Source organism: Hemitrygon akajei, unplaced genomic scaffold (assembly GCF_048418815.1).
Source record: "Hemitrygon akajei unplaced genomic scaffold, sHemAka1.3 Scf000038, whole genome shotgun sequence".
Taxonomy (NCBI): domain Eukaryota; kingdom Metazoa; phylum Chordata; class Chondrichthyes; order Myliobatiformes; family Dasyatidae; genus Hemitrygon; species Hemitrygon akajei.
This window is the reverse complement of record NW_027331924.1, coordinates 8,337,500-8,364,451: the sequence shown is the minus strand read 5'-3', so window position 1 is coordinate 8,364,451 and position 26,952 is coordinate 8,337,500. Positions and strand designations below refer to the sequence as shown.

Sequence of the window (26,952 nt, the reverse complement as noted above, 5' to 3'; positions counted from 1 at the left end):
CTTCAAATTAAAAATGTTTGTATGTGATACAATTACAGACTTTAAGATTGTGTTCTGGTGCGGTAATGTTGTCTCCTGTTTTGGCTTTACTGATTGCAATGGGGCAATTGCCCTCAAAGTAACAGAGGTTCAAGTTGATGTCAACATACTGGATTAATTTGCGGGGGCAAGGAAATGATCATCCTGTTAAAGGTGTGCTGGAGGACGGTTGGGGACATCACAAGAAGAGTGTTTTTTGTTTTTGGTGGCTGGGTTCTTATCACACTGGGAATATGGGTGTATTTGATGATACAACCTGTCCCACTGTAGCTTTCTCTGTTACCCCACCTTGTTTTTTCCAATGACTTCAGTTGATTTTAGAATACACAATCGGATTCGGTTCTGCCTGAGAGTCTGTTGGTTCATTATAATATTAATGAAAGTTATTATCATACAGTAACCATTTTTACAGATGAATCAAAAGATAAGTTAACTGGGGATGTTGGTGTGGCTCTTTTTGTGTGCCTGAATTGCAGGCAATGATAAAGAAATGACTTATAGCCATTTATCAGCATAGGAAGCAGAATTCTTTCCCAACAGTTTAGGCTTACAGTGGGTGGAGGAGATTGGTCCTCATAATTTGCTCAGAATACATTTCGGTTTTGATGAGTCTTAAACAGGTCATTCTGTCAGTAGGTCAGATTGACTGCTGGAAACTTGTCAAACGGTATTTCATATGTAAAGTTTGATTTATATGTCTGCACATTATGGGCCCTGCACATCACACTGTTGAGGGAAATGATGATGTTGACTGTTTAGCACAAAAGCTGTTAAATGTTAAGCTGTGGACATAGACCTTCCACTTAGCAAATTAGAAGCTAAAGGGTTGGTAGTGTTAAGAATTACGGGCTTATGGCAAGACGTAGGATAATGGACATAAGGACAGACACCTTTACAGAATACATAAACCTGTTGGGTTTATAGAAGAAGGGCTTAAAACAAGGGAAGGGATGATATTGACATGACATAGAAATGTCCACACGAAGCTTAATTATGCATTGTAACTAATTGGAAATCTTCATTCTGTGTCGTGTACATTTTGTCATTATAAAACTGTCGAAACACATTCTATTTCAATGTGAAGCGTACAAGGCTGAAGAAAAATCAAATGCAGTATTCAGTACAATCTTTGCGAGGGTAGATAGTTTTCAGAAAAAAACTATTACATTATGGGACTGACTTTAAATCAATTCACAGTTTGAGCTGGAAAAGGCATGTAATAATTGTGTTAAACATAAGGAAATGACATACAGGGTAGCAAAGGTGAGTGGGATGTTAGATTATTGGGATGCTCTTAAAATCCAACAAAAGGCAACGAAAAAAGCCATAAGAATGGTCAAGACGAAATATGAGGTCAAACCGGCCAATAATATAAATCAGGATACTAAAAGTTTAGTTTTCAGTTACATGAAGAGTGAAAGGGAGATGAGAGTTCATACTGGACCACTGGAAAATGATGCTGGTGAAGTAGTAATGGGGGACAAAGAAATGGCAGATGAACTTAATGAACAATCTTCACTGTCTTTTCCGGTCAGCACCGCCCCCACTTGTCCCATTTAACCTGTCTCATTACGGGTGGACTTTAGGACCCGGGGGAGCTCAGGACCCGCCGCCCACAGCTGCTGCTGAATCCCCGGTGTTTCTGTTCGGTTAACGGATGCGGTGAACGAGTTAAAATTAATCGATCGATAATTCTCATGTTGTGTTTATTTCACTCCATAGAACACTACAGCACAGAAAACAGGCCATTTGGTGCTTCTAGCCTGTGCGGAAACTTTATTCCGCTCGTCCCATTGACCTGCACCCAGTCCGTAACCCTCCAAACCTCTCCCATCCATGTACCTATCCAATTTATTCTTAAAACTTAAGAGTGAGCCCGCATTTACCACATCAGATGGCAGCTCGTTCCACACTCCCACCACTCTCTGAGTGAAGAAGTTCCTCCTCATTTTCCCCCTGAACCTTTCCCCTTTCACCCTAAAACCATGTCCTCCCGTTTTTATCTTTCCTTATCTAAGTGGAAAGAACCTACTCGCATTTACTGTCTATATCCCACATAATTTTGTAAACCTCTATCAAATCTCCCCTCATTCTTCTACGCTTCAAGGAATAAAGTCCTAACCTGTTCAATCTTTCCCTGTAACTCAACTCCTGAAGACCTGGCAACATCCTAGTAAATCTCTGCACTCTTTCAATCTCTCCAACCTCACCATGTCTGAACTTTCTGAACTAACCTCCCATGTGGGACCTTGTCAAAGGCCTTACTAAAGTTCATGTAGACAACATCTACAGCCTTACCTTCACCTACTTTGCTGGTAAGCTCCTCGAAAAATTCTTTAAGATTCATTAAACACGATCTACCATGCACAAAGTCATACTGACTATCCTTAATCAGCACTCGGCTGTCCAAATATTTGTTAATCCGATCTCTCTTAACATCTTACAATTATTTACATACTACTGATGTCAGGCTCACTGGCCTGTAATTACCTGGTTTAAACAATTACCTGGAATAACAAGAGCTGCCCTCCAATCCTCCAATCCTCCGGCACTGCACCCGTGGCTGAGGACATTTTAAATATTTCTGTCAGGGCCCCTGCAATTTCTACTCTAGTCTCTCTCAAGGTCCGAGGAAATATCAAGTTAGGCCCGGGGGATTTATCTACCTTTATGCTCTGTAAGGCAGCAAGCACCTCCTCCTCTTTAATCTACAAATGTTCCATGACACTACTGCTTGTTTCCCTTCCTTCCATATACACTATGCCAGTTTCCTGAGTAAATACTGATGCAAAAAACTGTTTAAGATCTCCCCTATCTCGTGAGGCTCCACACATAGACGACCACTCTGATCTTCTAGGGGACCAATTTTGTCCCTTACTATCCTTTTACTCTTAATATACTTGTAGAAACCCTTCAGGTTTTCCTTCAGATCATCTGCCAAAGCCACCTCATGTCTTTTTTTCCTTCCTGATTTCCTTCTTTAGTATTTTCTTATGTTTTCTATACTCTTTAAGTAACTCATTTGCTCTTTGTTGCCTCTACCTGCTATACACTTCACTCTTTTTCTTAACCAGATTGCCAATATCCCTTGAAAACCAAGGTTCCCTTTGCCTGTTAACTTTGCCTTTAATCCTGGCATGAACATGCAAACTCTGCACTCTCAGAAGTTCACATTTGGAGGCATTCCACTAACTGAACACATCCTTGTCAGGAAAAAAAAACTTATCCCAATCCACTCTTCCTAGATCTTTTTTCATTTCCACAAAATTAGCCCTTCTGCTATTTAGAACCTCAATTCGAGGACCAGACCCATCCTTATCCGTAATTAACTTGAAACTGATGACATTATGGTCACTGGACCCAAAATGTTCGCCGACACATACTTCTGTCACCTGACTGTCTGGTTTCTTAATAGGAGATCAAGCATTGCATCTTCTCTCGTAGGTACCTCTATTGATTTAGAAAACTTTCCTGAAAACATTTCACAAACTCCAAGCCATCTAGTCCTATTACAGTTAGGGAGTCCCAGTCAATATGTGGAAAGTTAAAATCTCCTACTATTTCAACTTCCTGTTTCTTACATCGGTCTACTATCTTTATACAGATTTACTCCTCCAATTCTCTCTGACTATTGGGCGGTCTATAATACACCCCTATTAGTGTGGTCACACCTTTCCCGTTCCTCAGCTCCACTCATATGGCCTCTGTAGACAAGCCTTCCGGTCTGTCCTGTCTACGCACAGCTGTGATATTTTCCCTGACTAGTAATGCCACTCCTCCCCCTTTCATAACTCCCCCTCTATCATGTCTGAAACAACAAATATTTCTATCATGTATAAACCTTAGGTGAGAGGTTATCTTTTTGTATTAATGTATTCATATCTGGAAACTTAGATAATTATACGTGTGTATGAGAGAAAGATTATTTGCTAATTAACTCTTCAAAAGTCATAAATCGACCATCACAAAATAAATGATAATAAAAATAAATAAATCTGCAAAAAAAAACAGATCCCCTTAATCACCAAAGATTAAACAAGTTTGGGAGAGAGAACTTAATGTGACCTTTGTTAATGAAGATGGTCAATTCCTCTTAGATGTGTGCCAATCAGTGTTTAATTCAATTTAAAATTGTTCACTGTTACTATTTAACAAAGGAGAGACTATCCAAAATATTTCCTAACATAGACAATTATTGCGATAGGTGTAAAACTGAAGTAGCCACTTTTTCACATATGTTCTTCATCAAAATCTTTTTGGAAATATTTATTTTCTACAATTTCTAAAGCTCTGAAAATTAATTTACAACTTAATGTACAAACCTTTGATTTCTGTCTATACATGCAGTCCTTACATGACCTTTATCCTCCTCCACCTCACTATCTGCTCTAACACTCTGGTTCCCCTCCCTCTGCAAATCTTTTTAACACCCCCCCCCACCCCCCGAGCAGCACTGGCAAATCTACCCGCAAGGATGTTAGTCCCCCTCCAGTTCAGGGGCAAACCGTCCCGTCGGAATAGGCCCCACCTTCCCGGGAACAAAGCCCAATTGTCCAGAAACATGAAGCCCTCCCTCCTGCACCATCTCCTTAGCCACGTATTTAGCTGCACTCTCCGCACATTTATATTTACAGGGACTTTACTCCTGATGCCGGTCCCGGGACCCGACCCGTTTACAGACCCGGAGCGGAACCAGAGCAGATTCTCAGCCACTGGTTTTCATCCCAGGTCGCGAAGAAAGGATAAAGTTTCCCCGTGAATTTATTCCCAGTGAAGGTGTGGAAATGGGACTTGGTCTCCGCGTTGTAAAATGAAACTGTCCCGGACTCGTAACTGAGATAAACTCCCACCCTCCCGGGGATGGGACCGGCAGCGAGACGGGACTTGGGGGAGGGGAGACCACCGAACACGTCATAATCCCGATATAACACGCCACCACGCCGCCCGATGACCCAGAATCCGGTCTCCGGACTCAGACTGACCCGTCCCTTCCTCTTCACAGACTCTGCGGCAACTCCCAGACACCAGAGCCGATTCCCCGTCACCTCCACTTCCCAGTAATGTCTCCCCGATGTGAATCCCTCCGATCCCAGCACACAAGCCCAGTCTGTGAATCTCTTCCCGGTGTCAGGGAGATTCCTCTGGATCCAGGTCCATCTCACACTCTTCCGATCCTCAGACACCTCGAGATACGGATACGCCGTTTTCACATCCAGGGTGACAGAGACTGCGGGGAGAAGCAGAGAATTAGAGAGACCCCGGGGATCGGGGGGAGACTCGGGCAGCGCGGCCCCGGGGATCGGGGGGAGACTCGGACAGCGCGGCCCCGGGGATCGGGGGGGGGGGGGTGAGACTCGGGCAGCGCGGCCCCGGGGATCGGGGGGAGACTCGGACAGCGCGGCCCCGGGGATCGGGGGGAGAGTCGGACAGCGCGGCCCCGGGGATCGGGGGGAGAGTCGGACAGCGCGGCCCCGGGGATCGGGGGGAGACTCGGACAGCGCGGCCCCGGGGATCGGGGGGAGAGTCGGACAGCGCGGCCCCGGGGATCGGGGGGAGACTCGGACAGCGCGGCCCCGGGGATCGGGGGGGGGGGGGTGTGACTCGGGCAGCGCGGCCCCGGGGATCGGGGGGGAGACTCGGGCAGCGCGGCCCCGGGGATCGGGGGGGGGGGGGGGAAAGAGTCGGGCAGCGCGACCCCGGGACCGAGGGAAAGGCCGCTGGGCCTCAGGCGCAGTCGGGTGGCCGACACGAACCTTTGACTCGACCTTTCTTATTCCTCGTACCTGGCAAGATGTCTTTTAAAACATTCTCCCTGTGCCCATTTCTACAGTTGATCAACGGCATCGTGTAAACAGAGATAATCCTCTTCCCTGTCCAGTATACCATGAATTTTAGTGTCTCTCACAAACCCACAAACTTTGTCACTTACATTCTCATACAATTCATTAATATGAATGACAAACAACCCGGCCCCAGCACCGACCTCTGCAGGTCACAGGCCTCCAGTCCTCGCTGTTTAAGAGACACTTGGACAGACACTTCAATAGGCAAGGCACAGATGGAGACTGACCTAATGCCGGCCAATGGGATGAATGTGGATGGGAAATAGGTCAGCACAGAGGTGATGGGTCGAACGGCACATTTCTATGCTGTACGGAGATGGCTCTGTGAACTGAATGACTAAGAACCGCCCTCCACCCCCACGGGTGCTGTGAATTCCAAACACAGTGACCCCTGACCCTTGACTCCTCAGATAGGGGAAACATCCTCCCTCACTCCTGCCTGTTGACCCCTGAAAGAATTTTGTGTTTCCCTGAGATCTCCTCTCCTTCTAAACAGGGAACAGAGAACATAGAACAGTACAGCACAGGGACAGGCCCTTCATTCAATGTTAACATTCATTTGTGAGTGTGAAGTGGGGGAGTGTGATGGTTTGAGACAGTAAAGGAGGTGATAATGGGAACCAGTAGGGGAGAGATGAATGGCAGATTGAACCAGAACCAGATGGGGGAGGGGTGGAAAGCCTGTGGGGGAACTGTGTGTGTAGACGTAATGAGAAAATAGAGGGGGCAAAGATGGCAGATGAGGATGACTTTGTCCCCTTTCCCACAACCCCATGCCCCGCAGCCCCTCATTAGGACAGGGGATGAATTTGCAGAACCCTTAAGCAACACAGGTCCTGATAAAGTGTTTCAGTCTGAACCGTGGACTGTTTACTCTTTTCCATAGAAACTTCCCGGCCTGCTGTTCCAACAATTTGTGTGTGTTACTCTGCTTTAAATATACTCAGTTATTTGGCCTCCACAGCTGCCTGTGGCAGATTCACTATCCTGTGGATAAAGGAATTCCTCTTCATCTCTGTCCAAAATGGACATCCCTATAGTCTGTGTTTACCGTTCTGGACCCACCCACATCCCAACATCAACTCTCTCCAGACAGGTGTCAGAGAGATCTGGCGAGACCCTTCATCAGGACCTGTGTAGCTTGGATTACCAGCATCTGCAGATTTTCTCCTGTTTGATTTTTAAAGCAGAAGTTGGTAAGTAAACTTCTTGATCAGTCAGAGTCTCAAAATTTATGGGGAGGAGGCGGGAGAATGGGTTGAGGGGGTTAATAAATCAACCATTCTTCTAAACTCCCATGAGTACAGGCCCAGAACCATCATATTACCATCAGAAACATCATATTAACTCATCATATGTTAACTTTTTCATTCCCGGAATCATTCTTGTGAACCTCCCGGACCCTCTCCAATGCCAGCACATCTTTTCCGATACACGCGACCAGAAACTGCTCACAATACTCCGTGTTGTCTGACCAATGCCTTATAAAACCTCAGAATTAAATCCTTCTACTTGTATTCTAATCCTCTCGAAATGAAAGCAAACATTGAGTTTGCCGATCACTGACACAAATTGCAAATTAACCTTACGGAAATCCTACACAAGGACACCCAAGTCCCTTTGCACTCAGATTTTTGAATTTCGCCCTGTTTACAGAATTGTCTATGCCTTTATTCCTTCTATCAAAGTGCATGCACGATTTCCCTAAACAATAATCCATCTATCACTTATTTGCCCATTTCCTGAGGTCTCTGTCCTTCCCCAGATTCCGAGCTTCTGCAGCACTACTGCCCCTTCACCTATCTTCATATCATCTGCAAGCTTGGCCACAAAGGCAGCAATTCTGTCATCCAAATCATTCTTTGTCTATCTTGGCTTTGTGTTCCTCGAAGAATTCCAACAGATTTGTCAGGCAAGATTTCCCCTTAAGGGAAGGCATGCTGTCTTTGCCCTATTTTATCATGTGCCTCCATGTACCCAAAAGCTTGTCCTTAATACTGGACTCCAACGTCTTCCCAAGCACACCACATCCAGATAACCCACCTATAATTTTCTTTCCCCAACTGCTCTCCCTTCTTAAAGAGTGAAGTGACCTTTGCAATTTCCAGTCATCTTGAATGACCAAATATCTAGTGATTCTTGAAAGATCATTACTAATGTCCCCATATTCTCTTCAGCTAACTCTTTCAAAACACTGGGGTGTAGTCCACCTGGTCCAGGTACCTTCAGATCTTCAATCGTCCCACGTACTTCCTCCTCAGTAACTGCAGCAATACTCATTTCTGTCCCCTGACACTCTCACATTTCTGACATATAGTTGGTATCTTCAAAAGTGACACATAATACTAAATAGGTACCTCTGCCATGTCTTTATCTCACATTTCTCCTCTCCAGTGTCATTTTCTAGGGATCCAATATCCACTCTCACCTCTCTTTTACTCTTTACATTTTCTGTCCTCTTGAGTATTGTTGGCGAGCTTTCCCTCATATCTCATTTTCACTCCTTATGGCTTTGTAATTCCTTTCTGTTAATGAACAGAATCTTCTTGATACTCCAACATCCGGCTGATTCTTGTTCTATTGTATGCTCTCTCTTCTGCTTTTATGCTGTCTTTGACTTCCCTTGTCAAACACGGTTACCTCATCCTCCCTGTATAATACTTCTTCATCTTTGGGTTTTATCTATCCAAATTGCCCCTGGAGCTCCAGTCTTTGTTGTTCTGCAATCATCCCTGCTCGTGTCCCCTTCCAATATACTTCGGTCAGCTCCTCCCTCATGCCTCCATAACTAACTTTACTCCACTCTGATACTGATACATCTGACGTTATCTCCCTCTCAAACTCTGGGGTGAATTCTATCATTTTATGATCACTGCTTCCTAAAGGTTCTTTTACCATAATATCCCAAATCATATCTGATTCATTATACAAATCCCACTCTGGAATTGCCTTTCTCCCATTGGGCTCAACCACAAGCAGTTCTAAAAAGCCATCATGGAGGCATTGTACAAATTCTTTCTCTTGGAATGCAGCATCTTCATGATTTTCCCAATTAAACTCCTTGTCCTTTTCTCTATCTCCTGGTGTAATTTGTATCCCATTTCTATTCATGGCTACTGTTTGGAGGCCTGTACATCACTCTCATCAGGGTCTTTTTACCTTTGCAGTTTTTTAACTTTACCCATAATGATTCTGCATCATCCAATCCTATGTCACCTCTCTCTAAGGATTTCATTTCATATTTTACCAACCGAGCCTCCCCAGCCTCTCTGCCTACCTGCCTGTCCTTTGAATACAAGGTGTATCCTTGAATGTTGAGCTTCAAGCCAGGATCTCCTTTCCACCACAACTCAGTGATGCCAACAACGTTGTACCTGCCAATCTCGACCTGTGCTACAACATCATCTACCTTATTCCGTATACTGGTGCATTCAAATACAACACCTTCAGTCCTGTATTCATCAGCCTATTCCACACTGTCCACATGAACTGAAGTAAGGTCTTTGATGTCGATGATAGACCACACTTGGAGTATTGTCTGCATTTCTGGTTCCCCAAATATGGGAAGGATGTCATTACACTGGACAGGAGGCTTCAGGAGGATGTTACCAGGACTAGGGACTTGGGTTAAAAGCAGAGCGTGTATAAGCTCGGGCTATTTAGTTGGAGTGTAGGATATTGAGCGATGACCCCTGAACACATTCATAAAGGCCTTAGATAAAGTGAGCCTTTTTCCGAGAAATGGGAGTACATAACCAGAGAGCTCAGATTGAAAGTGAGACAGAATTTTTTTATGAGGGATCTATGGGGTAACATTCCCACAGAGAGAGAGGTGGGTATACGGATATACAGCATAAAATGATGACCCCTGTAGAATGCCATTAGTCACTGGCAGCCAACCTGAAAAGGATCGCTTTACTCTCATTTGCTGATTCCTACCAGTCAGCCAGTACTCTAACTAACCCAATAACTTCCTATAACACCATGAGCTCTTATCTTGGTAAGCAGCTTCATGTGTGGCACCTTGTCAACGTCCTTCTGCGATTCCGAATATACAACTGCATCCCCTTTATCTATCCTACTTGTAATCTCCTCAAAGAATTCCAACAGGTTTGTCAGGCAAGATGTTCCCTTAAGAAATCCAGGCTGACTTGTCCTATCATGTCCAGTGTCACCAAGTATTCCATAACCTCATACTTAACAATTGACGCTAACTTCTTCCCAACCACAGAGGTGAGGCTAACTGGTCTATAACTTCCTTTCTGCTGCCTTCCTCCTTCCTAAAGAGTAGAGTGACATTTGCAATTTTCCAGTCCTCTGGCAACAATGATTTTTGAAAGATCATTTCAAATGTTTCCACAATGTCCACCGCTACTTCTTTCAGAACACTAGGGTGCAGTTCATGTGGTCTGGGTGACTGATGTACCTTTAGGTCTTTCAGCTTTTTGAGCACCTTCTCCCTTGTAACAGGAACTGCACTCACTTCTCTTCCCTCACACCCTTCAACACTTGGCACAGTGTTAGTGTCTTCCACAGTGAAGACTGATGCAAAGTACTCATTTAGTTTATCTGCCATCTCTTTGTCCCCCGTTAGTATATATCCAGCCTCATTTCCAAGAGATCCTATATCCATTCTCTTCTCTATTTTTTACAATACGAAACACAATTTGATTCGGTTTGCTAGCTTGTTTTACAAAGGCAGATGTGTAAAAAGGGCCTGAAGGATCATTGGAGACCTGCGTCACCCCAACCACAAACTGTACCATTTACCGCCATCCGGGATACGGTACCGCAGTGTAAAACCCAGGAGCAACAGGCTCCAGGACAGCTTCTTCAACCAGGCCATCAGACTGATTAACTCATGCTGACACAACTGTATTCCTATGTTATATTGTCTAGTATGTTATACATATTATTTATCATAAATTACTATAATTTGCACTTTGCACAATTAGAGACGTAACCTAAAGATTTTTACTCCATGTATATGAAGGATGAATGTAATAAAGTCAATTCAATTCAATTCACTTTCATGTTTCATTTTTTCCCTTCCAATATTTTGTTTAGTTCCTCTCTGTATATATTTAAAAGCTTCCCAATCCTCTGTCTTCCTACTAATTTTTCCTTTGTTGAATACCCTCTCTTTTGCTTTTACATCAGCTTGTCTTCCCTTGTCAGCCACGGTTGTACTATTTTGCCATTTGAGTCTTTATTTATTTTTGGAATACACCTATCCTTCACCCAGTTTCCTAGAAACTGACACCATTTCTGCTCTGCTCTCATCACTACCAGCTTCTCCTTCCAATTTACTTTAGCTTACTCCTCACTCAGACCACTGTAATTTCCTTTACTCCAGTGAAATACTACAACGTCATAGACTTTACTTTCTCCTTATCAAATTTCAAATTGAACTCTGTCATGTTGTGAGCACTGCCTCCTAATGGTTATTTTACCTTAAGTTTCCTAATCACCTCCGGTTCAATACATAACACCCAATCCAGCATAGCTGATTTCCTAGTCGGCTCAGGGACAAACTGCTCTAAAAAGCCATCTCTTAGTCATTGAACAAATTCACTCTCCTGAGATCCATTACCAACCTGATTTTCCCAATTCACCTGCATGTTCAAATCTCCCATGACTAACATAACATTTGTCTCTTTGACATGCCTTTTCTACTTCCAGTTGTATCCTGTGGTGCACAGCCCAGCTACTGTTGGGGTGACTGTATATAACTGCCATCAGGGTCCTTTTACATCTGTAGTTTCATACCTCAACCCACAAGGATTCAACATCTTCGTATCTTATGTCACAACTTTCTACTGATTTACCAGCAGAGCCATGTCACCCCCCTCTGCCTACTTTCCTATACCACCGATACATTGTGTAACCTTGGTCATTCAGCTCCCAACTGCAACCATCCTTCAGTCACGATTCAGCGATGGCTACAACATCACACCCGACAATCTGTAACCTTATTTTTTATACTCCATGCATTGAGATCTAACACTTTGAGTCCTGTATTTGCCATCCTTTTTGATTCTGTGACCCTAATGCACTGATACTCACCCGGCTGGCTGCAATTCTGTACTCGCATCAGTCCGCCCTATCTGACAGTCTAACTGCACGCTATCTTTGTATTCTTACCATCAGTCCTATCCAGATTCCCTTCACTCTCGTTCCCCCCCCACTGCCAAATTAGTTGAAACCCTCCCTAACAGCTCTATCGAACCTCTCTGAGAGAATATTGTTCTCCCCCCCCCCCCCCCCCCGGGTTCAGGTGCAACCCGTCACTTTTGAACAGGTCATACTTCCCCCAGAAGAGATCCCAATGATCCAAGAAGCTGAAGCTTGCCCCCTGCACCAGCTTCTCAGCCACACATTTATCTGCCGAAACGTCCTGTTCCTACCCACACCGGCACGTGGGGCAGACAACATTCCAGAAATTACAACCCTGGAGGTACTGCTTCTCAGCTTTCTACTGAGCTCTCTAAATTCTATCTTCAGGACCAATTTGCTTTTACTTCCTGTGTCATTGGTACCTGTGACGAGACTACCGTCATCGGACTCATCCAGAATAGTGATGAGTCTGCATATCGACAGCAGGTGGACCAACTGGCGCTCTGGTGTAGTCGGAACAATCTGGAGCTGAACACGCTCAAGACAAAGGAGATGATAATGGATTTCAGGAGGCATCCCCCCGCTATGTCTCCCCTCACAGTCCTCAGCAGCCCTGTGTCCACCGTGGAGAACTTCAGGTTCCTGGGTACCACCATCTCTCAGGATCTGAAGTGGGAGCAGAACATCAGCTCCATCCTGAAGAAGGCCCAGCAGCGGATGTATTTCCTGCGGCTCTTGAGGAAATACGGTCTGCCTCAGGAATTGCTACTACAATTCTACACTGCAGTCATTGAGTCTGTCCTGTGCACCTCCATCATTGTGTGGTTTGGAGCCGCCACCAAGCAGGATAGAACCAGACTACAGCGCACAGTGAGGACTGCCGAGCGCATTATTGGAGCCTCCCTGCCCTCTATTGTGGACCTGTACTCTTCCAGGTTGAAGAAGAGGGCGGGGAACATCATAAAGGACTCCTCCCATCCTGCGCACGGACTGTTCGATCTGCTTCCGTCTGGTAGGCGCTTCAGATCCCTCCAGACTAAGACTAATAGGCACTGGAGAAGTTTTTTCCCTACTGCGGTCACTTTGCTGAACAGTTAACTGCCGGTTAACTGTCGGCTAACTATTACTTGGATTGCACTACCTGTATGTACAATTTATATTTTCATTTATATTTATCATTATTATTGTTATGAGCAGAGAGACAACATCTGCCGGAAGTAAATTCCTTGTATGTGCACAGGTACTTGGCGATTAAAGTCTGATTCTGATTCTGATACGTACCAAGATATCTGGCTGTTTTCTCTTCCTCTCTGAAATGCTACGGACACGATCCGAGGCATCCCTGACCCTGACACCTGGGAGGCAACATACCATTCGCGTGTCCCGTTCATGTCCACATATTCTCCTGTCTGCTCCCCTGACGATTGAGCCCCTGTCACTACAGCTCCCCAATTCTCCATCTAACATCAGTGAGAGTTGCGGGTTCAGGTGGGGGTGGGGTGAAGACCTGTGTCAGTCAGAGTCTGCACTCACAGGGCACATGAAGGACTTGTGTATTTTCCTGACAATCCCTGTCACCACACTGATACCTGCTTTTATTCCCTACAATATTATCATCAGTATTAAATTCCCAGTTCCTCTGGTAGATCCAAACTCATGTCCTGGTGTGTTAGTGCATTTGCCTGGGATTGGAACACTGTGGTTCATTTGACAGTCCCGTGTATTGGTTGTATTGTGACCCTGTGCTGGTGTGTCCAGAGGTCTGAGATCTCCAGCTGACCATGTGACAGCGATGCCTCCCAGTCAGTGGTGTTGATGTGGAATAAACTTCAGTTCCCCTTCAGTCCATTATCACAGACAATCCTTGCTTCAAGTTGGAACTTAATTGAACAAGGAGAAATGAGCCTTTGTAAGTTTTACCTTGATTAATGGCATCAACTGTTTCTCTCAGCACTGTGTTCAACAAATACGGGTGATCGAATTTTTCAAACTGTAGGGCCTCATCTGTCACTGACAATTCCTGGACATCATCATTAATCCTGTAAATATTAAACTGCTGGTTATAAACTGAAACTTTGAACTATACAGGTTTTGAATAAAGAGCATGTCCTACCTCCTGTTCCAATGAGCTTCCTCCTGAAATAAATTTAAAAAAAATCTGATTAGAATTGACTTATTGTACACATCCTGAATTTCATCCAAATCATTACAAGGTGTTGAAAATTCCCAATCCCACAGTCACTCGCACACACGGACAATACAGAACCACGGGTTAAATTACAGGGAAAGTTTCTGAATGTCAGACCATTACTGAGAGGATGAAACTTACAGGGAAGACAGGACAGGTTGTGCATTTTTATCTGGATACGATATCAGGGTGATAAGATGTAGGAATTTAAGATCAGTGATGGCTTTATTTGTGAGCGGGTGGGAAGGGGATGTACCTCTCTTTACGGGAAGAATTGTGGGAGATGAAATTCCAGATGGATACTAATAAATCCCATTAAGAAATTTAGTGAAGAGGAACTCGCTGCCACAGGAGTGGTTAAAGCGGAACAACAGAGATTGAATGTAATGGGAAAACTGGATAAACACGCGAGGAACGTTCGAATTCGGGGCTCTGTTGCTGGGTGTGGTGAGTAGTTGGGAGGAGAATTCTGAAGCAGGGAAATTGATAGAAGATGATGGACCGAATGGCCTGCTTCTGATGGAGACCGGACGCGATGTACCCCAGGCCACTGTGGGAGGAGATTGTTTTGATGGAGACCGGACGAGATGTACCCGAGGCCACTGTGGGAGGACATTGTTTCTGATGGAGACCGGACGAGATGTACCCCAGGCCACTGTGGGAGGAGATTGTTTCTGATGGAGACCGGACGAGATGTACCCCAGGCCACTGTGGGACGTGAGGCAGGAGATTGCTGAGCCTCTGGCTCTGATCTTTGCATCATCAATGGGGACAGGAGAGCTTCCAGAGGATTGGAGGGATGCAAATGTCATTCCCTTATTCAAGAAAGGGAGTCGAGATAACCCAGGATATTATAGACCAGTGTGTGTTACTTCAGTCGTTGGTAAGTTGATGGAGAAGATCCTGAGAGGCAGGAGTTATGAACATTTGGAGAGGCATAACATGATTAGAAATAGTCAGTAATGCTTTGACCCTGATTGAATTTTTCAGGACGTGAGAAAACACATTGATGAAGGTAGAGCAGTAGATGTAGTGTATATGGATTTCAGCAAGGGATCCAAGGGAACATTGATTTGTTCAACCACACCTGTCACAGGGATCTGTCCTGGGACCCCTGCTATTTGTGATTTTTATAAATGACTTGGGTGTACAGGCGGAAGGATGGGTGAATGAGTTTACGGATGACGCAAAGATTGGAGGAGTTGTTGATGGAGCTGTAGGTGCTGAAAGGTTACAAGAGGATATAGACAGGCTGCAGAGTTGGGCAGAAAAATGGCTGATGAAGTTCAATCTGGACAAGTGTGAGGTGATGCATTTTGGAAGGACAAACCAGAAGACTGAGTACAGGATTAATGGTCAGTTACTTAAGAGTGTGGATGAATAAAGGGACCTTGGGGTTCAAATCCATACATCCCTCAAGGTCACTGCACAGGTTGATAGGGTAGTTAAGGAGGCCTATGGGTTGCTAGGCTTCATTAACAGGGCGATTAAGTTCAAGAGTAGAGAGGTCATGTTGCAACTCTACAAATCTCTGGTGAGACTGCACTTAGAGTATTGTGTTCAATTCTGGTCACCTCATTATAGCAAAGATGTGGAAGCTATGGAGAGGGTGCAGAGGAGATTTATCAAAATGTTGCCTGGTTTGGAGAACAAGTCATATGAAGCAAGGTTAGCAGAGCTGGGAGTTTTCACTTTGGAGCGTAAAGAATGAGAGGGGACTTGATAGAGGTCTACAAGTTTATGAGAGGCATAGATGGGGTGTATAGTCAGTACCTATTTCACAGGGAACGAATAGCAAACACCAGAGGGCATAGGTACAAAATTAAGGGAGGAATGTTTAGGGGAGACATCAGGGGTAAGTTTTTTACACAGAGGGTTGTGAGTGCCTGGAATGACTTTTAAGGGATAGTGGTGGAGGCTAAAACACGGGTATTTGAGAGCCTCTTGGACAGGCACATGGATGAAAGAAAATGGAGGGTTATGGGGTAGTGTGGGTTTAGAACTTTTTGTAAAGGATTATATGGGTCGGCACAACATGGAGGGTTGAAGGGCCTGTACTGTGCTGTAGTGTTCTATGGTTCTAACTGGCTTGCCCACAGAAGACAAAGTGTGGTTGTAGACGAGTCATATTCTGCATGGAGGTTGGTGACCACTGGTGTGCCTCAGGGCTCTGTTCTGGGACCCCTTCTCTTGGTGATTTTTATAAATGACCTGGATGAGGAAATGGAGGAATACGTTAGTAAATTTGCCGATGACATAAATGTTGGTGGTGTTGTGGATAGTGTGGAGGGCTGTCAGAGTTTACAGCAGGACATTGATAAGATGCAAAACTGGGCTGAGAAGTGGCAGATGGAGTTTAACCCAGATAAGTGTGAGGTGGTTCACTCTGGTAGGTCAAATATGATAGCAGACTATGGTATTAATAGTAAGACTCTTGGCAGTGTGGTGGATCAGAGGGATCTTGAGGTCCGAGTCAATAGGACACTCAAATCTGCTACACAAATTGAATCTGTGGTTAAGAAGGCATTGGCCTTCATCAACCATGGTACTGAGTTATGTAGCCGAGAGGTAATGTTACAGCTATATCGGACCCTGGTCAGACTCCACTTGGAGTACTGTGGTCAGTTCTGGTCACCTCACTACAGGAAGGATGTGGAAGCAATAGAAAGGGTGCAGAGGAGATTTACAAGAATGTTTCCTGGATTGGGGAGAGTTCCTTATGAGAGTAAGTTGAGTGAACTTGGCCTTTCCTCCTTGGAACGACGGAGGATGAGAGGTGACCTGATTGGGATGTATAAGATGGTGAGAGGCATTGATCAGAGTCAGAGGCTTTTTCCCAGGGCTGAAACGGCTAACACGAGAGGACACAGTTTTAATGTGCTTGGAAGAATGTACAGAGAAGATGTCAGGGTAATATTTTTACGCAGAGAGTGCTGAGTGCGTGGAATGGGCTGCCGGAAACGGCAGTGGATGTGGATACAATGGGGACTTTTACGAGACTCCTGGAGAGGTACATGGAGCCCAGAGAGATAGAGGCTATGGGTAACCCCAGGTAATTTCTAAATTAAGGACATCTTCAGCACAGCATTGTGGTCTGAAGGGCCAGTATTGTTTACAATTTTTATATTTCTACGTTTCTAATGTGAAATTTACCTGAAAAATTAAAGAAACAGTGAAAGTTTCCCTAATCTGACTGAAACCGGACAAAGAGGATAAGTCTGATGTGTGGGTCATATTCTTTGTTCTCACTAATTGACAGAGAGACCCTCACACCCACCGCACCAGACACACTCACAGTCTGTGACTGGAACTGGGTGTTAATGGCAGTTTTAGAGGATATTGAATGAGATAATTATGGGCACAATCAGCAGCCCTGTATTATAATCAGAGTAAATCATTTCAGAAAAGATTGCATTCTGTCCTGGGATGTACAGGAGTTGTTTTAAGTCCAATTTTAGGACAACAACAACCCTGAATAGTTGTGTCAATGGTCAGGTGAAAAACAGTTTACTGCCATTTTGTAAATGCTGTGTCCAGGAGCAACGCATCTGTTTTCTGTCTTTGATAGTCCTGTCTGCATTGTATTCTGTGTCACGTGATTGTTATGGTAACTAGTCACGTATGTGGGAGTGTGGTAATAGTGAAGGGAATAAGTTACATATTCGTGCTTTGTTCTGGGCAGTTTTGTGCGGAGGACGGACGGATATCATATTGTTTGTTAACCACTTTGTTGCTGATTAATTTACAATTAATTACGCTGAAGTTTAATTGCTTCCTGATTGTCTGTTGCAGATAAAGGATCGAATACAAATCTTTGACATTTTGGAAGGTCATTATTCGTGTGATTGGAGGCTCGTCATACAAGTCTAACACTCTGTGTGAGGTCACAAGCAGCGGCAATTGATTTGTTAGATTTGGCTGCTTTGCTGTGTTTATTTCAAATATACCGCTGTTCATTTAGTGCCCTTTGACAGAAACGAATTCAAATGTAATCCCTCACCTTGAGAAACATCACACTGTCTTTTTGATCCATCTGTTCCTTTAACTTAGAGATTTCCACCTGAATAATCCTTATATTCTCTTGAATCTCCTGAAGATTTTTCTCCATTGTCTCGAGAATCCTCTTCTCTTCTTCCCTGAGATCCCAGAGTAAGCTCTGCTCTTTCTCAGTGATAATCTGGCGCAGTTCAGCAAACTGGGATGTGACGTGGGACTGAAGGCTGTGTGACTGTTCCTGTCGAATGAAAGGTGAAGATTAGATACTGTATTGCTGTGTTGTATTTCCTGATGACATTAAGGAGACCATTTGGTCCATTAATGTCCATGCTAGCTCTGAAACATTCCCATTCAATCACGTTTTCCTGAAACCTATTCTCCCCTTTAAGTCCCACCTGATTCACATACATCCTCCTCCACATTCACAGGGTTAATTGTAATTAACCATTCATCCATCAGGTTCTTGGAATGTGTATGAAACTGTCATGGGCACAGGGAGAGCATGAAAACTCCACAGAGACAGCAGCAGAGGTCAGGATCGAACCCAGGTCACTGGAGCTGGGATACTCGACTATTCTGCATTAAAAGGAGCAAAACTCAACAGTAATATCAGAAATTCTGCTCAGGAAGCCTCACCCGAACTCCGGAAATCTTCTCTTTCTGTTGCTGCTCCTTTTCCTGGAAGTCTGATTTCTTTTTTGTGAGAGAGTCTAAGGAAGATTTTGTCTGATCCTGGAAGTCAGAGAGTGAAGGAAATAGAAACAAAGATGCATCAAAAGAAACAGGTGATCAAACCCGATTATCACACAAAATGCCGGAGGAACTCAGTGAGTCAGGCAGCATCTATTCAGGGGAAATAAACAGTCGGTGTTTCGGGATGAGACCCTTCATTAGGACTGTGAAGGAATGGAACAGAAACCAGAATAAAAAGGTTGGGGACGAGAACCAGCTGACAAGTGACGGGTGAGACAACGTGAGGGGGAACGTGGGGGAGGGTGATAAAGTGAGAAGCTGAGAGGAGACAGGTGGAAAAGGTAAAGAGCTGGAGAAAATGGAATCTAATACGAGAGGACAATCGGCCATGGAGGAAACGGAGTGATTTGGGGCTGTTTGGGGCCATGAATCGTGACGAGGGCGGGGTTGGTAGGAGTCAGGTGTAGCACTTGTCCCGTTTGCAGGTATCGGTGTCAGGAGGGAGATCAGTGGGGAGGAGCGAGTGGATAAAAGGGAGTTAAGTAGAGAGCTATCCCTATAGAGAGCGGAGAGTTGTAGTGGTGGAGCGTGGGAGTGGGCTTCTGGAGGGAAAGATGTGCTTCGTGGCAGAATCCCATTGGAGATGGCGAACGGTGGGGGGATGATGTGTTGTTTATGGAGGTCCGTGTCGTGGACAGTGGACGATGGGGTGAGTATCAAATTCGGGTTAGTTTTACCTTGTAGTTGTTAACAGCTTCTTCAATCGGCCTGAAACGGTGCTCTCTGTGTTCCTCCGCCACTGCACAGACCACACAGATCAGTGTCTTGTCCGTTTCGCAAAACAGCTTCAGTTCTTCCTCATGTTCCTCGCAGTGACGTTTACTTTCCTTCCCTTCCCGATTCAGGTTTAGATTCCGAACTTTTTGTGTTAGATTTGCTAAGGCCCGACTGGCCCTGAGGGTGCGGTCGGCAAACACCTCTCTACATTCCGGGCAGGAGTTTCTCTCCTCCCTTTCCCAACACCGTGTGATACAAGAGCGACAGAAGTTGTGTCCACACTCCAGGTATACCGGATCGGTGAAGAAATCCAGGCAGATGGAACAAATTACCTCCTCGGTTAAGCTCTCGGCCTGTCCTTTCGAAGCCATGTTAACTCCCAGCACTTCCTGATTCAGAATGCTTTCACTTTCGGGGAGCTGCTGATCCCCTGCAGTACCGCGATTGTCCACTACGCGCGCTGCAGTGTCAGGGAGTGAACATTATGTTGCTGTCTGAGGGAAGGAATTGTATCTATATCAGGGAGGGATCAGAAACAGATTAAGCATGTCGGAACAGTCTCAGGGAATGAACATTCTGCTGCTGGATGTGTTCAATGGGAAGTAATAGTGGTAATTTCCATCGCAGGGTGGGATCAGCAACACATTAAACAGATCAGAACAGAAATGAAAATTCGGCCGTGGACTGTCTGAGCCCGGCTCCGAAAGGAGCGGCGTTGGGCCTGGGGTTTGCAACCTCGTCCCGAAAAGTGGCAGTGCACAGAAATGTCAAATGAACCTCCAAAGGCCTCATCCCTGGGATCGGAAGGACCTTCCCCTGGAACACGATTGAAGTCGTGTGGTGAAAGGAGAAGCCACAGGGCCGGTAACCTTCGCCCTGGACAGGGGACACTGACGAGCTGCTGTTGGCAGCCTGTGTCCCGGTAGGCGTGATGGGCTAAAGAAGAAGCAGAACAGAAATGAAGCCGGAGAGAAGAGCCTGGTTCAGTCTGAGGCAGGACTGAAGGGGACAAGTTCTGAAAAGAGAGGCACAAGTGACTGCACATGCTGGAATCTCGAGTAACAAACTCGAGGGACGGAGCGAATCAGGCAGCATCTGTGGAGAGAAATGTAAAATCGACTTTCAGGTCGAGATCCTTCAGCTGGACTGTCTCAACTCGAAATCTCGATTGCCATTTCCCTCAGTCTAAGGGTAGATAATTCTCCCGGACCAGATGGAATGCACCCTCGTGTTCTGAAGGAAGTAGCTGTGGAGATTGCGGAGGCATTAGCAATTTCCCTCTCCCCAGGTAAGGTTTGGCACGATGATCAAAGTATTTCATCGCCCTCCTGATGAACCGACACAAGGTGTTGGATTCGGCCCGGTACATCCCGGGTGGATCCCTCCCAACCACTGAGCACATCGACATGAAACGCTGTCGGAGTAGAGCAGCATCCATCATTAGAGATGCTCACCACCCAGGCCAGGCTCTTTTCTCGCTGCTGCAATCAGGTAGAAGGTACAAGAGCCTCTGGACTCGCAGCACCAGGTTCAGGAACAGTTACTACCCCTCAACCATCAGGCTCGGGAACAACACAGGATGACTACACTCACTTACCGTCCATTGAGATGCTCCCAGAACCAATCATCGTAACAAAATGAGTGAAATCGGAGGCGGTTTGACTGAGACTGATCGCATTGGGCCTGTCTCAGAATTAGAGAAGTAAAAGGGACATCTACTGATAGAAGATGATGCTGGAGAAATTGTAATGGGAGATAAGGAGATGGCTGTGGAGCTGAACGAGTATTTGCATCAGTTCTCACTGAGGAAGATATCAGCAGTATACCGGACACTCAAGGGTGTCAGGGAAGAGAAGTGTGCGCAGTCACAAGTACGACAGAAAAAGTACTCAGGAAGCTGAATAGTCTAAAGGTAGATAAATCTCCAGGACCAGATGGAATGCACCCTTGTGTTTTGATGGAAGTAGCTGTGGAGATCGCGGAGGCATTAGCAATGATCTTTCAAAAGTCGATAGATTCTGGTATGGTTCCGGAGGTCTGGAAGATTGCAAATGTCACTCTGCTATTTAAGAAGGGGGCAAGGAAGCAAAAAGAAAATCATAGACTTGTTAGGTTGACATCGGTGTTTGGGAAGTTGTTGGAGTCGATTGTCAAGGATGAGGTTACGGAGTATCTGGAGGCATATGACAAGATAGGCAAAACTCAGCATGGTTTCCTTAAAGGAAAATCCTGCCTGACAAACCTAGTGCAATCATTTGAGGAAATTACAAGTAGGCGAGACAAGGGAGATGCAGTGGATGTTGTGTATTTGGATTTTCAGAAGGCCTTTGACAAGGTGCCGCATATGAGGCTGCTTAACAAGATAAGAGCCCATGGAATTACGGGAAAGTTACATATGTGGATAGAGCAGTGGTTGATTGGCAGGAAACAGAGAGTGGGAATAAAGGGATTCCATTCTGGTTGGCTGTGGTGTTCCACAGTGGTCCGTGTTGGAGCCACATCTTTTTACGTTGTATATCAACGATTTAGATTATGGAATAGATGGCTATGTGGCAAAGTTTGCTGATGATACAAACATAAGTGGAGGGAACGGTAGTGCTGAGGAAACAGAGAGTCCGCAGAGAGACTTGGATAGATTGGGAGAAAGGGGAAAGAAGTTGCAAATGAATTACAATGTCGGAAAGTATAAAATAATGCACTTTGGTTGAAGAAATAAACGGGCTGACTATTATTTAAATGGAGAGAGAATTCAAAGTTCTGAAATGCAACGGGATTTGGGAGTGCTCCTGCAGGATATCCTTAAGGTTAACCTCCAGGTTGAGTCGGTGGTGAAGAAGGTGAATGCAATGTTGGCATTCATTTCTAGAGGAATAGAGTATAGGAGCAGGGATGTGATGTTGAGGCTCTGTAAGACACTGGTAAGACCTCACTTGGAATACTGTGTTGTTTTGGGCTCCTTATTTAAGAAAGTATGTTCTGACATTGGAGAGGGTTCAGAGAAGATTCACTAGAATGATTCCGGGAATGAGAATTTGACCGCTCTTGGACTGTACTCCTTGGAGATTAGAAGAATGAGGGGGGACCTCACGGAATCATTTCGAATGTTGAAAGCATGGACAGAGTGGATGTGGCAAAGTTGTTTCCCATGGTGGGGGAGTCTAGTACGAGAGGACATGACTTGAAGATTGAAGGGCACCCATTCAGATCAGAGATGCAAAGAATTTTTCTTTGTAGCCAGAGGTTGGTGAATCTTTGTGGAATTTGTTGCCACGGGCGGCAGTGGAGGCCAAGTCATTGGGTGTATTTGAGGCAGAGATTGATGGGCATCTGAGTAGCCAGGACATCAAAGGTTATGGTGAGAGGGCTGGGGAATGGGACCAAAGGGGAGATTGGATCAGTTCATGATAAAATGGCGGAGCAGACTCGATGGGCCGAATGGCCGACTTCAGCTCCTTTGTCTTATGTCTTGTCTTATGGACTGAGATGAGGAGAAATTTCCTCACCAGTGCAGCGAATCTTTGGAATTTCCTCCACAGGGTTTCTACATTCAATAGACATATTCTGGGGCTCAGCTCTGAAGGGGACATTGCAGGGAAGTGGTGTTGAGGTCATAGGTCAGACATAGAGAGGGTTCGGATGAATTTCACAAGGATGATTCCAGGAATGAAAGGGACGTTTGATGGCTCTGGGTCTGTATTCGATTGTATTCAAAAGGGTGAGGGGAATCTGACTGAAAAATTTTGAATATTAACAGGTAGACAGAGAAGATGTGGCAAGGATGTCTCCCATGGTGCGAGAGTCTAGGACAAGAGGGCACAGCCTCAGGATAAAGGGGCGCCCTTTCAAAACAGAGAATCGGAGAAATGTCTTTAGATAAAGCGTGGTGAATTTGTGGAATTCGTTGCCATATGCAGCTATGGAAGCCGGGTCGTTGGGTGTATTTAAGGCAGAGATTGATAGGTTCTTGAGTGGACATGACATCAAAGGTTACGGGGAGAAGGCCAGGAACTGCGAGTGAGGAGGGAAAAAAAGGATCAGCCATGATTGAACGGCGGAGCAGACTCGATGGGCCAGATGGCCTAATTCTGCCCCTATGTCTTATGGTCTTATAGTCTTATTTTCCGAGTGAAGGGCAGAGCAGGCTCAAGGGGCCGAATAGCCATACCACCTCCTGTTTATTATTTTCTAAACCACGAGTTTACCTTTGCGCCTTGTTCTGCCCTGGTCTTCAGCCTGTCAGAATGCACAGGGGAGCGGTGAGAGCTCCGGAGATCCGTCGGCAGCCCCTGCGGTTATTTCATGTTCCTGTTATTTGTTGCTATTTATTTATGTTTGCATTTGCACAATTTGTTGTCGTCCGCACTCTGGCTGATCTTTCATTGATCCAGTTAAAGTTACTGTTCTGTAGATCTTCTCTGTGTCTGCAGCAAAATGCTTCTCGGTGTTGTATGTATGTGGTGAGTTATCCGTACTCTGATAATAAAATTTACTTTGAAGTTTGAGTTTCGGGAAATTCCTTCGATTCCGAGAACAAACTGTGACTGACATCTCCAGCTCCCGTTAGCAGCCCGCCCTCGGACACACTCACAGCCAATCAGCGGTACCGTTGGGAGAATCTTTCTCCTATTGGCTGAGGAGTGCCAGTGGGCGGGATGCTGAATGTTCGGCGCGGTCCGAGGTTTGGAGCTGAGAGCGAGTGGACCGGGGGAGAGGCCGGAGATTGGGAGCTACACTTCGGGTAAAGGTTGCAACACCGGCCGGGTGAATCCTTTCCGTGGCAGAGATTCCGTGAGATGTTTCAGCAGCACGGAGGGTGCCCGGCCTTTCCCCGCCGAGGATCGGGGCCTGTTGTCTGGAGTTACCTCCCAGACCTGTCTCCTGATGCTGGGAGCCCGGATCTGACCCGCAGCCGCTGCTGATGGATCTCCGGTGCAATCGGACAGGCTGAAGGCCAAGGGAGAACAAGGCGCAAAGGTAAGTTCGTGCTTTGGAAAATAGGAAACAGGAGCGGGCGCTGCCATTCGGACCGTTGCGCTGTTCTGCCCCTCACTCAGAACATGGCTGATCTTTGACCTCAGCGTCACTTTCCTGCAACGTTCCCATCTTCGCTCAGCCCTTCAATATTCCTTGTGAATTTAGAAAACTTGTGGGGAACAAATCCAAAGGTTCTCCGCACTCCTCATCTGAGGCCTGTCAGCTGACATCGGATTCTGAGTCTGTGACCCCTTATTCAACACCCAGTGAGGAAACACGTCATTGCTGCCCCCACCCTGTCAATACCCTGTGAGACTGTGTCTGTCTCAGTCAGACCACTTGTTATTTCTCTAATTTTGAGACAGGCCCAGTCAGTATAATCTCTCTGAGGACACCAAATCACCTCTCTTCATCCCTTCATCCCGCAGGCTGACTCTGGGAGGGAGACCAGACCTGTGCACAGTGTTCCATGTACGCTCTCACCAGGACCCCATATACCTTCAGAGGAGATCTTTATTCTTGTATTCAAACCTTCCTTCCCATTCAATGCTCTTCATTTAGTATAGAACTCAAACAGTGCACAGACACAACACAGCCTCAGCCATGAATTTAAAGGACGGGTGTTGCAACAGTTTGAGCTTCATACCGGGGGCCACGGAGCAAGCAGGGTGTCACAAAGGGAGGAATGTGGGAGTGTTGTATGTCTGAGCCCAGCTGTGTGTGTTTGTGTATCAAAATCAGGTTTAATATCACCGGCATATGTGGTGAAATTTGTTGTTTTGTGACGGTAATGCATAGTATAAATTACAATAAGTATTTATAAAATTAAATTTGAAATATAGTGCAAAACGAGAGGGAAAATCCTGAGGGGGTGTTCATGGGTTCATTGTCCATTCAGAAATCTGATGGTGGGGAAGAAGCTGTTCCTGAACCAGTGAACTCCAGGGTCCTGTACATCCTCCTTGATGGTAGCAATGAGACGAAGGCATGCCCTGGGTGATGGGGGTCCTTAATGATGGATGCCACCTTTTTGTGGCATCATCTTTTGAATGTGTCCTGGATGCTGTGGTGTCCAGTGCCCATGAAGGAGCTGGCTGAGTTTACAACTTTCTGCAGCATTTTCCGATCCTGTGCAGTGGCCTCTCCACACCAGGCAGTGATGCAACCAGTTAGAATGCTCTCCACAGTACATCTGTAGAAATTTGCAAGTGTCTTCAGTGACAGACCGATTCCCCTCAATCTCCGAATGAAATGTAGCCGATGTTGTGCCTTCACTGCAACTGCATCAATATGTTGGGCCCAGGGTAGATCCTCAGAGATGTTGACAGGCAGGAAATGGAAACTGCTCACCCTTTTCACTTCTGATCCCACGGTGAGGACTGGTGTGTGTTCCCTCGACTTCCCCTTCCTGAATCCACAATCAATTCCTTTGTCTTAATGAAGTTGAGGGCAAGGTTGTTGCTGTGACACCACTCAACTTGCTGATCTATCTCACTCCTGTACTCCTCCTCGTCACCGTCTGAAATTCCACCAACAGTAGTTGTGTCATCGGCAAGTTTATAGATGAGCCTAGACACACAGACGTGGTGTAGAGAGAGTAGAGCAGTGAGCTGAGCACCCATCGTTGAGGTGTGCCAGTGTTAATTGTCAGCAAGGAGGAGATGTTATTTCTGATCCACACAGACTGTGGTCTCCTGGTGAGGATCCAGTTGCAGAAGGAGGTACAGAGGCCCAGGTTTTGGAGCTTGTTGATTACAATTGAGGGTCTGATTGTGTTGAATGCTGAGCTGTAATCAGCAGCCTGACTTGTATATTGCTATTGTCCAGGTGATCTAATGCTGAGTGGAGAGCCAGTGAGATTGCATCTGCTGTAGGCATATTGCAGCAATCGGCAAATTGCAGTGGGTCCAGGTCCATGCACAGGCAGTTGATTCTATACATGACCAAACCCTCAAAGCACTTTATCACAGCTGTGTGTCTGTGTGTGTGCGTGCACGCTTGAAACAGTGATCCCAGTTTGATTCAGGAATCTTTCCTGTAGCTGGGGTACCTCAGAAGAGGGGTCATAGTGATGGGACGGTCATTCTGATCAGAGCCAAATAACTTAGCCAGTAAATGCTGAACCTTTAGAAATTACAAATCGCATGTGTGTTTGAGAGAGTATCTACAGATTTAATTGTAGAATTCAAAATATACCAAGTAAATTTATTCTCGAAGTACACGCATGTCATCATGTTCAATCCTGAGATTGTTTTTTTTGGACAAACTCTGTAAATCCAAGAATCATGATTGAATCAATGAAAGCCCGAACCCAACATCGTAGAT

The 26,952-nt window shown here is 45.5% G+C and overlaps 2 protein-coding genes across 3 annotated transcripts; both read right to left on the bottom strand.

Moving 5' to 3' along the window:
* Window positions 1–4,529: 4,529 nt before the first annotated feature.
* LOC140720224 (E3 ubiquitin-protein ligase TRIM39-like) lies at window positions 4,530–18,318 on the bottom strand. Of its 2 annotated transcripts, XM_073035109.1 has the most exons (4): window positions 18,188–18,318; window positions 14,113–14,135; window positions 13,920–14,038; window positions 4,530–5,266 (listed from the first exon to the last, which is right to left on the bottom strand). In XM_073035109.1, exons 1-4 carry the CDS (start codon window positions 18,293–18,295, stop codon window positions 4,713–4,715), a joined length of 804 nt encoding a protein of 267 aa, XP_072891210.1. In that variant the 5' UTR covers window positions 18,296–18,318; the 3' UTR covers window positions 4,530–4,712. The 2 variants fall into 2 exon arrangements, with proteins under 2 accessions (XP_072891210.1, XP_072891211.1); XM_073035110.1 differs by lacking the exons at window positions 13,920–14,038; window positions 14,113–14,135; window positions 18,188–18,318 and adding an exon at window positions 5,823–6,209.
* A 474-nt stretch (window positions 18,319–18,792) lies between these two features.
* On the bottom strand, window positions 18,793–20,325 carry LOC140720214 (zinc finger protein RFP-like). Its single transcript, XM_073035101.1, has 2 exons — window positions 19,614–20,325; window positions 18,793–18,915 (listed from the first exon to the last, which is right to left on the bottom strand). The coding sequence occupies exons 1-2, from the start codon at window positions 20,022–20,024 to the stop codon at window positions 18,793–18,795; spliced, it is 534 nt and encodes a 177-aa protein (XP_072891202.1). The 5' UTR covers window positions 20,025–20,325.
* Window positions 20,326–26,952: the final 6,627 nt, after the last annotated feature.

Excerpts from the sequence above, each read along its gene's own strand:
- LOC140720224 (XM_073035109.1), bottom strand. The coding sequence starts at position 18,295 with ATGGAGAAAAATCTTCAGGAGATTCAAGAGAATATAAGGATTATTCAG. Across the intron at positions 14,136-18,187 it reads ACAGTGTGATGTTTCTCAAG|GAGGAAGCTCATTGGAACAG; the intron begins GTGAGGGATTAC and ends AATTTATTTCAG. Across the intron at positions 5,267-13,919 it reads AGTTGATGCCATTAATCAAG|TCTCTGTCACCCTGGATGTG; the intron begins GTAAAACTTACA and ends TTCTCCCCGCAG.
- LOC140720214 (XM_073035101.1), bottom strand. The coding sequence starts at position 20,024 with ATGGCTTCGAAAGGACAGGCCGAGAGCTTAACCGAGGAGGTAATTTGT. Across the intron at positions 18,916-19,613 it reads AAGCTGTTAACAACTACAAG|GATCAGACAAAATCTTCCTT; the intron begins GTAAAACTAACC and ends TCTGACTTCCAG.